This window comes from Uloborus diversus, chromosome 6 (assembly GCF_026930045.1).
Source record: "Uloborus diversus isolate 005 chromosome 6, Udiv.v.3.1, whole genome shotgun sequence".
Taxonomy (NCBI): domain Eukaryota; kingdom Metazoa; phylum Arthropoda; class Arachnida; order Araneae; family Uloboridae; genus Uloborus; species Uloborus diversus.
The window spans coordinates 134,197,397-134,212,703 of NC_072736.1; the positions used below are offsets into that span (position 1 = coordinate 134,197,397).

The following is a 15,307-nucleotide window of genomic DNA, read 5'->3' on the forward strand; positions in this document are numbered from 1 at the left end:
CATCACATAAATTCAAGGAAAATAAAAATATAAGGAATGCAATACACTGATGTTTAAATGTCTAATAAATATTTAATAAATAGAACAGAATAGTAATAAATTTGATAAAAATTGAATAAGTTTAAAATAATAAATTTACTTCATAAAATCATTGCCCTTTGATATCAATAGTGCATCTAATCACTCATGTAACTGGACAGCATATTCGTTCATTAAAGTAAAGCCACTTTTTACAGTAAATTCATTTTTGCAAACCAGATATTTTAGCTGGCTAAAATGATCAGTTTTGTGAGCTATATGTTGGGCACTGACTAAAGTCTTCATTTTAAAACCTTCAACATATCAAGATAAACTCTGAAAAATTTAATAATAAACTTTTTACAAGTAGTTGAAACGAACTGGTATGCAATTGAATTATACTTTTTGAGGGGGCGTGGCAAAATCAAGAAAGTGCGAGTCCACTACTGCAGAACATAAAATATAAGAAGTACTGAAAATAATGGTGGGTTCAAAATTAGTAATGCCCCAGTAACAAAATCACATCACAAAAAAAGGTGAGCCGCTGTTACAGAAGTGGATGAAATTGGATTCCAAAACTCTGATTTGTCTTTGAGATTGTTCAATTAATATGCAATATTACTAAATCACTCAATATTTCTAGCGCTCTTTTAGCAATTGTTGCTTTCTTACTATCCAAGACATTTTTCCATGACTTGAAATAAATTTCTATGATTTTTATGAAAATATTAATTTTCCATGACTTTTCCAGGTCTGAAATTTGTTTATTTCTTTTCCATGACTTTCCAGGATTTCCATGACCCGTACGAACCCTGCTTATAACTCCCCATACTATTCCTCCTGAATGCATGCAGGTGCTTCTCAGTTGATGAGGAGGGCATACTTAAAGTATTATCGGTTTAGATTAAAAGTTACCAAATTTTTCACAGCAATGACACACATACAGGACAAAATGTTATTCACTTACACTTGCTAGCGCCAATGAATATTTTAAATGTATAAGAAAAATCACGATATAGTAACATACCACACCAAGGCAGTTGAGTACTCCAAGTATTGAGATGAGCAGTGAAGCACTATTCATATCAGTTCCTCTTGTAATGGATTGATCAGGAATATAAACGTATGGCACATCGACACAGGCATAAAGTAAGAAGTTTGATATGCAGAACACTGTATAGGCAACATTCTTAAAGTTTGAGAAGTCAAACATTGCGAGCATGAGATCTTTCAAATCACTCAGAAACAAGCATGACTGAAAAATAAGAAACTTATTTAGCAAAATAAATAAGAACAAAATAACAGGGGGGTCATTCCATGCGAAATGAGCAAAATTCGCAAAAAAAGTGATGGCCGTATGGTTATAGATTTTTCTGAAATTTGGTATACAGGTTTCTTTTATGCCTATATAAAAATATCTAAAATATTTTTGCTTAAATTTTTTTTTAAATAGTTACATGCGATTGAAAATTGGTTAAATTGAACAGCATTGTCATAAATGCCTAATGTTGCACTTTTGAAGGCTTTTATCTTATTAACTATTTAATAAAAAAAATAAAAGTTATATGTTTTTGCAATCTATGGAGTAGGGCAGCGGTTCCCAACCCATGGGCCGCGGCCCACTTGTGGGCCGCGAACAGCGTGTTCCTGGGCCGTGGACACTAGTCGAGAATCTGAACCAAGATAAATCTTGGGGTCTTAATTTCCGTTTTTTTGCAAAAATTCACTTGTTAGATGTACTGTTCCTCAAAATCTCTCCATGGCTATAGCCAATACGGAACTTTAAGATTTTTCATATTTCTTGGGAACTTTCTCCTGTAATTGAAGATGAGATCTTATAAATCAGAAACTCCTTTAAAGAAAATAGTATTAGATTCAAGCTTCAAGTTAAAATGCTCCTCCTTTGTTGAACTAGCAAGACTAACCAGTGAATTGAGACACTTGAGGGGCTTTTCGACAACCTACCAATTTGAATAAGACTTTTCATTTCAGTATTTTAAAAAAATAATATAGAAATGCATTGAATGTTGCGAGTTATTTGAGATTGTTTCAATCCAGATATCGACTCCCTCGTAGAGGAAAAACGGCGTCAAAAATCCCATGGAGCTTTAACTTTGATGACTTATTTTTGAGTTTTCTTACAGCTATACCAGCAAAATGAATGCAATAAAGTTATTTTCTTTCCTAAAAAATATTTTTAAAATTGTTCTTGTACTGTATATCTATATCAGTGGTAAAGCATGAGGCGAGAAGTGTATTTAACATCTCTAGAACTTTGCTTTTAACACACTTTCAATCCTAATACGGTATATTATTTATCTAAGGACAGTTATAAGCCCCCTCCCCCCCACCGAAAAAGTAAATTTTTGCTGAGCAAGTAATATGTAGCATTTAGTGGGCCTCATTGGTGTTATCGACAAAACTGGTGGGCCGCGCAACTAAAAAGGTTGGGAACCGCTGGAGTAGGGTAATCAATCTAATATCAGTAAAAATTTCAAAGTTATTATAGTTAACTTTTAACCGAGTTTGAAAAACTGAAAATATTTCAATTTTCTCATAATTAAGCATTTTATTTTTTAATCTCAATCTTTAAGGAATGCATTAGCTTAGATGAAATTATTACCCAATAATGTGCTAAGTATCATAAAAGAAATACCTTACTTTTGAAGTTGTATTTTAACTCATTTGTCTTCAAAATCAGTTTTAAACTTAGTGACATTTTGTAAAATGATGATTTTCCCCTTTACGTATACACAAAAATTCAAATGAGGGAAAATTCACACAACTTTAAAATTTTTCAAGAATAGAGAGCTGTGTTTCTACTATTTGCTTGAAGAAACTCGAAATTGGTTTTTGATTTCCAAACGTAAAATAAAATTCAGAAAAATAGCATTTTCTTTGTGTTTTATGGGTCAATCCATACAGGTTCGACGGATGGGTGCGCTCGATCATTTTTAATTTTTTTGAAATTTATACCCCTAAAAGCTGGATGTGAAAGATGTTTAAAACCACTTTTATTTTTTCTCTCAACTGAACCTTTGATTTTATAGAAGTCATCAAAAATGATTTTCGTATTCAAAAGTGGGACTTCTAGACCTTTATATTTTGGTCAAAATCTATTTAAATCATATTTATGACAGTTAATTTAACACTTTGATGTTAAAGTGCATAAGTTGATAGTCTTACATGCTGAGTTACGTAGCTGTAAGTTAATAATTAAAATAATGGCAACAGGTTAAAGTTTAAGGCCAAATGTAAAAATTTTACTCATTTCAAAGGGGGACAACTCACGTAGGGGACGTAAACACAAAATGAAATACGACAAAAATTAATCACTAGAACCATGCTAAAAAGAATATGTAACTGTTGCTGTGTGTTTGTATACCCTTTATAGATTATAGCCCCTCAAAAATCGGAAAAATGACAAAAGTGACATTTTTAGACCCCTATAAACCAAAAGGGGACTGAATTAAAAATAAAATTTCCTGGCCAGTTGAATATTCCATTCAAGTACTATGCATGTTATACATAGTTTTTTGTATTTGGTTTGTAAAAAAGATACAGGTCTTTGAAATTAAGCAATTTTGCTAGTCAGTTCACACACTAAAACAGAAATAAAAAGTGTGAAAACTTCATGGCACCTTCTTAAATTACGTATATTGTGCCCTATATAATACATTATACTGAAAAAACATATTGTAATTTTCAAAATAATTATTTTAATTTGATAACTTAGAAATATTTGGACATGAATGCATAGTTTATGCTGTATGGAACTTGTATGGATTGACTCTTATGTGAAATTACGAGAATTCAAAGAACTAGATAAACGAATAAATGATACAAAAGCAAGTAAAACTGACATTTATTTCAATTAAAAAATGTACATTTCAGCATGTACTTCATAAACATGCTTTTGAGAAAATGAAACACGAAAGAAATGGTTAGTTTTGCTAAACTTAAAAATAAAAAGAAGTAACTAATGAAATTTTACCTTAGTTCAAATTACTCTAGTAACAAAAATACGCCGATACCAATAATTAAAATTTAGTAGCATCTAAAAGACACTTCAGTACATTATGTAAAAAAAAAAATTTAGTAAATTTAGAGCATTCCCTCATCTTCAAAAAAACATCTGAAATAGAGGAAAAAATGAAATTTTCGATTTTTTAAAGTATGATTTCGTCATCAAGAAATTCATGAACAATTACTAAATTAGAGCAGATAGTTACTTCTAGATAGTTTTTCAATCTGAATCATTTTTACTGTTATTTTTTCATTAAAAGAGCTAGAAGAGCGATTTAAAATCTGAAGTAAATTGGCAAAATTTCAATCTTTGTTAATATCTCAGATTCAAAAAAAGATCCGAGTAAGTTTTACTTTGATCTTTCTCAATAGAGATTTGTTTATAGAATGCGGAAATATTTATTTTTTAAGTGTACGTTTATAACTTATGGCGTTATTGAGTCACAAACTGGCAGCAATGAACTATGAAAATTTAGGCTTAGCGTAAGCATCAACTTCTAATTTAAATAACAAAGCAACAAACAGTTTTTAAACTTTCATACTCTGCATTTCTTCATAGATATGCATGGTTTACCTAAATAAAAATTTTAATTGAAATCTGTGACATGTCAGCCACAGCTGATTTGCTCATTTCGCATGGAATGACCCAGGGGGGAAAAAAGCATTTTCTAGAAGAGGGCACGGGGGGAAGTCAAAATGTGTTAAACAATTTTTTTTTTGATTAAAAAATAAATAAATAATAGTCCTCCGCTCCTTATCGTTTAAATAAATCGGCTAGTATGTCGCTACAGCGTGAATGCTTCAAAACAATCTCATAATTCAAAACGATGAAATAACTTCAGCAAATTTAAGGCTTCATTAAAAAAATTAGAAGTATCCCATTTCTCAAAAAAAGTTACAATATTATACTGAAAGTTAATTACTCAGTATGAAAATATTAAGTTTAAGGGCTTTTTATACTGTCTATTTTCGTTAGCCCAGACTTTCCGTCAATTTGCGCATGCGTCAGGTCTGTTCTGATTTTATCAAAACAAAAACAGAGAGGGAAACCCGGAAGTAAAAAAGGTGCAAAATGACGTGTTCAGCAGTTCTTTCAGTCCCATCTTTAAAATGGAATCTAGCCTGAGTTTTAGTCTTTGCTTTCGGAACAGACAGTATAATAACACACAAAAATCATAGGGAACAACATACATAAACCACTCACAAAAACCTGTTGTAAAAATGTCCCCGCCAAGAAAACAAAACCATAAACTCTTTCTCGCAAAAAAGAACGCATTCATTCTAAACCCCAAACCCTCAGCCTTTAAAAAATTATGATATCTAGTTTGCCTGCCAAGAATCTGCCGAACTACCATTCTCAATGTTTTCTCCTTTCATTACACCCACTCTTTCGCAAGAACCTCCCCCCTCCCCCTCCCCCAACTCCCCAGAACTAGAAAATGATTGGAAATGTGTCCAATTTTTACTTTCTTCTATATCTAATATATAGAAGAAAGTATTGGATTCGTGCAAATTTTCGAATTTCGAATTTTGACGGATTCGAACGTTTTGAGGTGTGCTGAGTCCATTTCGACCATTTTTGGAAAATGTCTGTCTGTCTGTGTGTGTGTATGTGTGTGTATGTATGTGTGTGTGTATGTATGTGTGTGTGTATGTGTGTGTGTCACGTCTGTGTGTGACCAGTTTTTTGTGGCCGCTCTACAGCAAAAACTACCGCATGAAATCGAACGAAATTTAGTACACATATGTGCCGCTATGTGAACTTGTGCCCATTGGTTTTTGGCGCGAATCCCTCCAAGGGGGGTGGAGCAATGGGACGTTTTTTGAGTTACGCGTGCTTGCTATTCCTCAGGAAGTAACTGGCGGAATCAAACAAAATTTGGTCCATATGTTGCCATTAACAGGAACAGGTGCTGATTCAATTTTGGTGTCAATAACTCAAACGGGGGTTGAGTTATAGAACGTTTTTTGTCGTCAATTGTGACTGCTGTATCTCAAGAAATAACGAACGGAATCAAACAAAAATTTTTTGACAAGTAGCCCTTAGTGGGTATAAGAGCTGATTTTATTTTGGTGTCAACAGCTAAAAAGGGGGTAGCGCAATCGCCCGTTCTTTTTTTCCATTGTGAGTGCCCTATCTCCAGAAGTAATGCTACGTTCTGGTTGAAATTTGGAATATATGTGAATCCATACGTAAACAGGCTTTGGTTCAATTTTGACTCCAATCGCTCCAAGAGGTGTTGATTTTTTTTTTTTGCGAATAAAAATAGTTTTATTAATGCAACAATAAGAAAGATAAATCGTAATAGATTGTCGTCTGCGTATTTCTCGTGATTTTAATTGTATGGAAATGATCGGAAATATTATCTCAATGATTTAAAATTTTTAACTGTTGCCATCTTATGTTTGTTAATAAATAAAATATTTGTAATTAATTCAAGTAAGGCTTTTAAAGTAACTTTCAATTTTCGCTCTTTGTTTTTTTTTAACAATAATTCAGACATTGGGATGGTCGTCAAGTTTTTGCATGTGTAATTTTGTTTTTGTTAGAATATTGCTTCCTCGTCAACATGGGGAGGGATCAGAAAAAGGAAAAATATAGAAGAAAGTTTCGTGATGGCCACAACATACTAGTTATTCTTGTTTATGAAAAGCATTTTTTTTTTTTGCTATCTCGAATTTCGAAACGGATCAGCTATCGCGATTTGTTTCTTAATGTTAACTGTTGCTCTTATATAATTGACTAAAAATTAACAAAACGTTCCTTCTGAATTTCTAGTAGTATTATTTCACATGCATTTATTTTGAGTAACCAATTTCCAAGCAATCAAATAGCAAAATTAATTCATATTTCGGCATTTCCCGCATTTTTCAAACAGTCGAGCATTCTACTGTAATTCAAGTCTTTAATGCACGGGCAGACAATATAAAAAAATTTCCAGAATGTGTAAGTATTTATTTTTTCAATGTTTAAATGGATTGAGTTAAAATCGGGAAAATATCCAAACTAAAGAGTGGTTTTGAGAAAAAATTTCGCAACTTTCATCTCGCAAAAAAGTTGGATCCTCCAGTCTCCAACACCGTTTTTTGGACGTAAGTGCTGAAGTTTAAAAGCGAATTATACAGTAGGTAGAATCCATGTCAATTCAACAAGGGCTCAGGGTAAAGGTCTCGGATTTTTTTGAACTTAATATATGTTAAAATTCATTAAAAATTAAGAAGTACGTTTTTTTTTTGTTTTGCACAAAAAAATTTCTGGGCCGAGATACAGGCAGCCAAAGATGGGGTCCTGTCATGATTTCTCACTTTGGATTTTCGTCAAAATCTTCAAAGTACATTATCTCAGGAACGGTAGAACATAATTTTGTTGCGGTTTGTTTTATTCAAAAGGATATTTTTTCTTGTTTAAAAATATGTGCTACATTTTAAAATGTGTTTTAGTTTTTTTTTTCAGTATTTTGAAAAAAAAAAAAAAAAAGTTTAAAATAATGTTTTTGATTTTTTTCAAATATGTCTATTTTAAAAATTCATTTTTTTTAGTTTATTAGTACCACTGAGCACTACGTTCCCTGAAAAGGAGAGCTTCCACTTTTTCGTTTAACAGATTTTAGAGGCATTTGAAAAAATGAGGGTTTTTAAGAACTCTTCCCATAACTGCAGATCTGAAAATTCAAAAAACATTTCCGCAACAAGTGGCCAGAAAACACTTTTAATTAGTTTATATAGCAAAATTTTCATTTTGGGTCTCTACTTTATCCCGGAGTTTTATTTTTTATGAAAACTAGAACGTGGTCTCCAGCCGATTCGCTGTATTTCCCCCCGCAGCCTTTCAGGGCAGCGCCGAAAGAATCGTTAAGCTAAATGTTCTCACTAAATTTCATATCCAGAATAAAATGGCGACTCAAAATGAAAATTTCGCTTTATAACTTAATTAAAAGTGTTTTCTGGCCACTTGTTGCGAACTTTTTTTTTTTTGAATTTACAGGTCTGCAATTACGTAAAGAGTTCCTTAAAAACCCTCATTTTTTCAAATGCCTCTAAAATCTGTTAAACAAAAAGTGGAAGCTTTCCTTTTCAGGGAACGTAGTGCTCAGTGGTACTAATAAACTAAAAAAAAAATTTTTTGAAATTGACATATTTGTGAAAAATCAAAAACATTATTTTAAACTTTTTTTTCTCAAACGACAGGTGAAAAAAAACTAAAGCACATATTTCATAATGTTGCACATGTTTTTAAACAAGAAAAAAATATCCTTTTAAATAAACCAAACTACAACAAAATATGTTCTACCGTTCTTGATTGAGATAATGTACTTTAAAGATTTTGACGAAAATCTCAAGTGAGAAATCATGACAGGACCGCCATCTTTGGCAGCCTGTATCTCGGCCAAAGAATTTTTTTGGGCAAAAAAAAAAAAAAAAAACCTAATTTTTCATGAATTTTAACATATGTTAAATTCAAAAAAATCCGAGACCATCATGTTACAGCCCTTGTTGAATTGACATGGATTCTACCAGTAATTATTTCAAAGAAAGTTTATAATTTTTTTTAACATGCATTAAGGCGGTCGTTCAATGTTTTTTCATGCGTAATGTCAAAATTTTCGGCAGCGATCAGAAATTCAGCGAAGTCCGTGATAGTCGAATTTAGGGTAGATAGGTAAGGTCACCGTGACAGACAAGTGTCCAGTAACAGAGTCATAAGTTAAGATTTAAATAATAAGCCTTTTAGGGGGGTAAAACTAATGTTGCTGTGGATCATGAATACTTCGCAGACATCTAGTGTTATCAGAGAGAGTTTTATGAGCCAGTTGGGATTTACAAGGCAGTGGTGGAAGGTTATGAAGAACTCAAAGAGGTCAACGGGTGTAACATGTCCATTTGAATTTAATAAGGCTTTAGTTCGAAAAATAAAGAACTTTTGCACATTTTGAAGAGAAAAGGGGAATTTTGTCTTTTACTCATCCTTTTCTCATCCTGCCTGTTACTGGTTATCATCAGTTTTTCGGAGTCTGTAACTGGGGGTCAGGGGAAGGGGGGGGGGGGGGATCGGAACATTTTTTGACATTGAGCAAATAAAAATAGAATTAACTAATTCAGAGGCTCCAGAAGCAGCCAAACACTAGATAAGATGTTGCATGAGAGAAAAAGTTTAAAAAGACTAAATACATTTAAAAGTATTGAGTTATCCTGAAATTAAAAATCGCGTTAACCTGAGATCAATGTCTAAAGCATGTCTGTGATTGGTGCCGTTACCCTAACAATACGTAATTGCAGTGAATGAAAAAACCTTTTCGAATGTTGCTAATCTGTTCAATTGTATTTCAGTTGTCTTCATAAAACAATTATCAAAATTAGTTTCTTTCAGGTGCGGCGCTTACGGCGGATGCAACGCATATAGTAATTTTTAAAAAATTTCTTTAATAAATATTACGATGCGGGCTTACGGCAGGTGCGGCGCATGCTCCCGAAAATACGGTACTTGAATTCCACAAATTATCTTTCAAATATGCATTTGCAACGCTGCGCTACTCATCGGCCTTCTGCTGTTTGATCCGAAATGCTAATTCCTCTTTCAATTTTATGATAAATGCTAGCGATGAAGCTCTAAAATCGAGTTGACACCGAACCAGTTACAGAATTTTTTGGTACCCAAAACAGTAGGTTCTTTCAATGGAGAGGAGGAGGGGCATTCTTCAGTAGGACTCCCCTGAAACGGTAGTCTGTATCTGCTCTTGCCTGTATGTACATTTATAGAACTCTCTTAAAAAACCAAATAATAGTAAAGAGAACTACTGACCTTTTCTTCCGCAATAGTAACCATGCTGTTCCTGTAAATGTCGGGGCAGCTGGATGCTCTCAGACGATAACGATGAATATTCAGCATAGCTCCGCGGTATGTAATACTGCCTCTCTGTATTTTCATGTTGCGCAAATACTTCGCGTCCAATTTGCTGGTGAATGATGATTCTCTGGGGATTGCAGAGTGATTTTGCGACGCACTCCTCTCTGTTGAAACAGATTTGCTTTTGCCTCTCTTCTTCTCTTTCCTTGTTTCATGATTCTGAGGAATGATGGATGAAGAATTTTCGGATCCGGCAGTGCTTTTCGTCATGATGGCTCCGAAGAGGTGAGGATGTTGTTCCAGCAGAGAATTTAAATAACCACCTTCTTTACTGGAAAGCTCCGAAATGACTTCGACTGGCAGATTGTCTCGCAGATAGGTTGGAAGCTGCACCAAGGAGCTACACAGCCGCTCCGAATCTTCCAAGGTACAGCTTTCAGAGTTATCTTGCTTTTCACTAGCCGATTTTGACGGCGGCTCGAGATCTCTCATCAGAGCACCGAACACCATCATGTTGAGAAAGAATCCCGCCAAAATCAAAAGCGTGCCCTGCCAGTCGTAAATTGTAAGAAGATGCCCCGTGAAAAGTGGGAACAGGAGAGTCCCAATGCCAGTCCCGCAAGCAGCCAGGCCCGTAGCCAGCGACCTCCTCTTCTCGAAATAATACGCAACGATGACGATAGAAGTGACGTAACAAAGAGCCAGACCGAGTCCGGCTATGGTAAATGTCAGGCACAGCACCTCGAGTGAGTTGGCGTAGATGCTCAAAATGAACGCCACGGCAGATAACAGCGACCCCAAGATGCACATTTTCTGACACCCATATCGATCGATTAGATAACTTGCAACGGGACCTGCCAGTAAAGGCATACTTAGAATGATTGACCCGACCCATGAAGTTTTAGCCTTGCTTTCTCCGAAATATTTTACAAAATCTACGTACAGAATTCCAAAAGAGAATGAGACCCCATCAGCTATCAAGTTAATCATGAAAGAGGCAAAAACAACCACCCAACCCCATCCACCATCAGGAGGGACAGGTAGAGATGATTTAGCAGCTTCTGTTGTACTGTTGGAGGAGGAGGAGGACACACTAGTAGTGCTACCGTGATTGGAGTGTCTCTCCCCTTTTACACATTTAGCACTATTAATGTTGTCCGTTTTATATAATGTTCCGTTAATATTTGAGTCATTAGAGTCCACATCTTTTCCGCTTTCAATAGTTGTAGAATCCATGTTTGAGATGAAATAAAACAATTTTTAACACTAGTAGAATTTTCAACAGAGAGGATAAATTTTTTCACATAAGTTGGTGTTGCCATCAGCCACAAGGAGTAGGAATCTTTTCTCAGGTTGAAGTTCCGCATCAAGACCTTTTGTCCATCAGAAAATGTCGATAAAATGTGTCGCTGCAAAATAAAAAAAAATCACAATACATCGAAAAATGATTAAAATATTCATATTTGAAAAAATAATTTTTTTTTGGATATTATGAACAAAAAATGAAAACCGTGCACAACTGTTTCAAGACTGCTGCCACCTGTGGCCATTATGTTAAGGGATATTTTGGTTCCAAGAGCAACAATTAAGTATGTATTTAAAAAAAAAAAAAAAAAAAAAAAAAAAAAAAAAAAAAAAAAAAAAAAAAACGATGATCAATTGAGGCAGTGAGAAGCAAGGGCATATTTGTGAAAAAATAAAAAAATCAAAGATAATCAGTACAAGAAGTAGGAGAACCTATTTTCTGTTTCAGGTCAAGAGATGGTACTAGAAGCTCAGGTGGGTGCTGCTATACAGCATGATTTAGAAAAACAATTCAATGAAAGTCTACCTACGATTGGAACTTAAAACATATTTTACTCGAAACTTTAAAAAGTCCACTTTCATCCCTCCGCTTCTCACTGCCTCAATTGATGTCTAACAATTTTTTGGTTGAAAGAATTTGGTAAAAAAATTAATTCAGATTCACAAAATTTTATTAGGACACTTCTTTAATTCAAATTAAAACAAGTGAGAAAAGAAAATGTCATTGGATTTAAGTTTAATGTCATTACTAGAATCATTTCCAAATTTTCGGATTTTAACATATCTAGTGTCTTTATAGGTGTGGGATGTTTTGAGCAATACATAATTGATAAGCATGTTACCAAGGAAATTGCCCTATCATAAAATAACCACTTTAATCAAGGGATAGAAGTCACACAACTATCAGATGGAAGTACTAGCAATAATAATTCTGCAGATTAAGTTACGGTCAAAGCGATGTGTAGAATAATAACAAAGGTATTACGTATTCTGTGGGGCACCATTAAACTTGAAGTTTATATGTTAGGTTGCAAGAATAGTGAGTAGAACTGCGCAAATTATTTTCCGCCGTATTTGTAATTTCTGTGGTTTTATGAAACATAATTCCTGAATAAATTTTGAACTTAAGCAACATAGATTGCAAATTCTAATTGAGTTATATGTAACAAAAACGAATGTTTCCTTGTACGCCTATTAAACAATCTACATAATTTCATAACTAAAAATAATTTCATAACTGAGAGCATGTACTCATGTACAGGATCGCCGAGACCCAGGGATGAGATTGGTCAGAGAGCAAAAAAGAGGGGGGAAAAGTGAAGGGGACATCCAAAAAAATTTTGCGAAAGGGATGATATCCAAAACCGCATCAAAATAGAACCTGGAAGCCATGATATTCAAAAATTCAACAAGAAAATGGCTAATTTACCAGTTTTAAAGGTAATACGTATTTAATCTCTACAAAGTATAAAATGCAGTCTCCAAAAAGCGTCTGTGTGTTTGAACCCGTAAAACTCGAGAACTACCCGACCGATTTCGTTGAAATTTTCACAATTTGTTCCTTTAAGTCCTGAAAAGGTTTGCAGACCAGTTCGAAAACAATTCGATGAATAGTTCTCTTTTTATTCCAATTTAGGCCCAATTTTCATAAATTCCCGAATATGGGGGTGAAAAATTACTTGCATATATTAATACTATATATCGTTGGAAAGAGCAGAATTTTCCGCGTTCTACGCAATTTGTTTCAATGATCTAATTTAACTACGGCGGGAGTTATTCACGCTTTTAGCTCGAATTTGTTTAGGCTTAGCTGACATTTAGGCACTACTTTCTTCATTAAATTTATGAATAAAAAAGTGAAGGAACTGTCCCACAGTTTTCTTTTTGACACCATTGGAAAGAGGTGCTTTTTTTACTCCAGATCTAACTCGACTAATGATCGAAAGTTATCCTCTATCTCCATTAGAAAAAAAAAGTTACAGGCGGATTAAGTGAAGTTCAAAAATCTGTTCTCTATTCAAGTTTTTAACCATTTTATTTTGCGTTTCCACGGTAACGCTTTTTGAATCCATTGTTTATTTCCATCTTTCTCATTTTCAATTCTTAAAGTTATTTTATTTTTTATTTCCATGGTTACACTTTTAAAATCCATCTTTCTCATTTCATTTTAATTTCTTAAAAGTATTTTAATTCGCAACTCCAACAAACTATAGGGGGCACTGCAGTCACTGTCTAATGGGGGATGAAAAAACTAAAACAAACGCATGTGGTAACGAAGAAAAAGCTAAAAGTGTTGTGACTTTTGTTCGTATGTATGATTTTTTTCGCTTTATTCTTTTTAAATTAATTTTCAAAGTCTTGTGGATATTCTGGAATACGTAGAAAGAAATGAGAATTCAAGAAGCATTACTAAACGTCAAAGATTAATGCAAACTACGTAGTTCGTAGTTCTAAGCAGCTATTTCCACGATGTTGAATTCGATATTTATCAATTCTTGATAAAACTAAATAATAATTGTGGCCTGACAAGAATAACAATTAATGCTAGAAAATTCGATATGACATTACAAATTATTATCGAAAGAAGATAATACTTTTTTGCCTTGCTTGGCTAGCGATTATTGTTTTGCATTTGTAGCTGAGTTATTTCTCTCGAATTCCCAAATCGGTTAATTTAAAATTTTTCTGTTTCGGTTTTTCTAATTTCTGAGTTACGATTTAACTATGTCATGTTATGCAAATCATCAACAAAATTCTCACGGATATATGGTGGTAGTTTTCTTTCCAGTTTGATTGACCATTATTTCTTTTTACTTATCGAATTCTGTAATCTTACTACCATTTTATTCCACTCATGATAAAAATTAAAAATGGTTTAACTAAAAACGCGAAATCTCGCCAAGGCTACTTGCTCGCACAATACTAAAACTATAACCCTAAACAAATTTGGCGAAACCTTTCAGCTAAGAATAAAAGGAATAAAGTAAATTATTTCTCGGTTAAACATTTTTCATTTTGTTCTACGATAATATATTCAAGAAAATATTTTGCATATTAAGATAAATAAATACCTATGCTGAACAGTAAAGTAAGACAAAACAACGTTAGAAGAAGCACAAATTTGTAAATAACAGCAGACACGTGTTTCGGCGTTACAGGGAACGCCTTTTTCAATGCAAAAAATAATGAACTTATGGATGAAAAGACATCCGACAAAAGCCAAGAGCAGATAAGCATGCAGCTTAAAAGATAAAAACAGCGGATTAGCCAAACACCAATGACAAAGTTATAAACCGATCAGGAACCAATAGGAATGCAAGCAAAGGCCAAGAGCTTTCTCTTAGGTACGAACCCAGAAAGAAAGAATTCAATTGGACAAAGATTAAGCCGAAGCTTAAACAAAAAGAAAAGAAATTGTCAGTAACCGTGAACCGCAAGAAAGGAAAAGCTGAATGGAAAACCATGAAATAAAATAAACAGAAACAAAAAATATTCGAAAAAAGGAAAAATAAAGATAAATAGAAGAAAATTAGGGGGGGGGGGGAGTGTCAATCAAGACAAAAAGGTAAAAATAAACAAAGGAAGATCGATAAAAATGAATGGGGAAAAAAGGGGGGGGGGGAATGGGAAAGGAACGTATTAAAGATATGGGAGCCAAATGTTAGAAAAATACGGAACTGCACTAAGATCGTTAACTAAGTTAGAACTGTTCCTCAAAATATGAAAGGATTCCCAAAAGTCAAGATCTGATGAATTGGGGCATTTTTGGATAATCTGATAAGAGTTAAAATCAAAAGAGTGATTCGAATCCCAACAGTGTTGAGCAATACTAGACTTATTTAATTGTTGTTTTATCACATAATTTTGATGCTCATTCAAGCGAATTTTTAAAGCACGCCGAGTCTGTCCAATATAGGCAAGTTTACAACTACAATTAATTCTATAAATTCCACAACAATTAAGAGGGTGAATAGGATCTTTAAGAGAAGAGAATGAAAGTTTATTAATAGGAGAGAACACCACCTGGAATTGGAAACGTTTTAGAATCTTAGCAACCTGATAGCTTACAGATGGAAAAAATGGCAATTTTGCATATTGTCCATTCCAAAAATG

The 15,307-nt window shown here is 33.7% G+C and overlaps 1 protein-coding gene across 1 annotated transcript in view; it reads right to left on the minus strand.

The window, feature by feature from the left end:
* LOC129224993 (monocarboxylate transporter 14-like) overlaps positions 1 to 11,125 on the minus strand; it is a 31,160-nt gene extending 20,035 nt beyond the window's left edge. Inside the window, exons 1-2 of the mRNA XM_054859541.1 lie at positions 9,845 to 11,125; positions 1,046 to 1,273 (exon numbers count right to left, since the gene is read on the minus strand). Of these exons, the coding sequence (XP_054715516.1) occupies positions 1,046 to 1,273; positions 9,845 to 11,125 (1,509 nt within the window). The remainder of the gene's footprint in view (positions 1 to 1,045; positions 1,274 to 9,844) is intronic.
* Between the last annotated feature and the right edge of the window lie 4,182 nt (positions 11,126 to 15,307).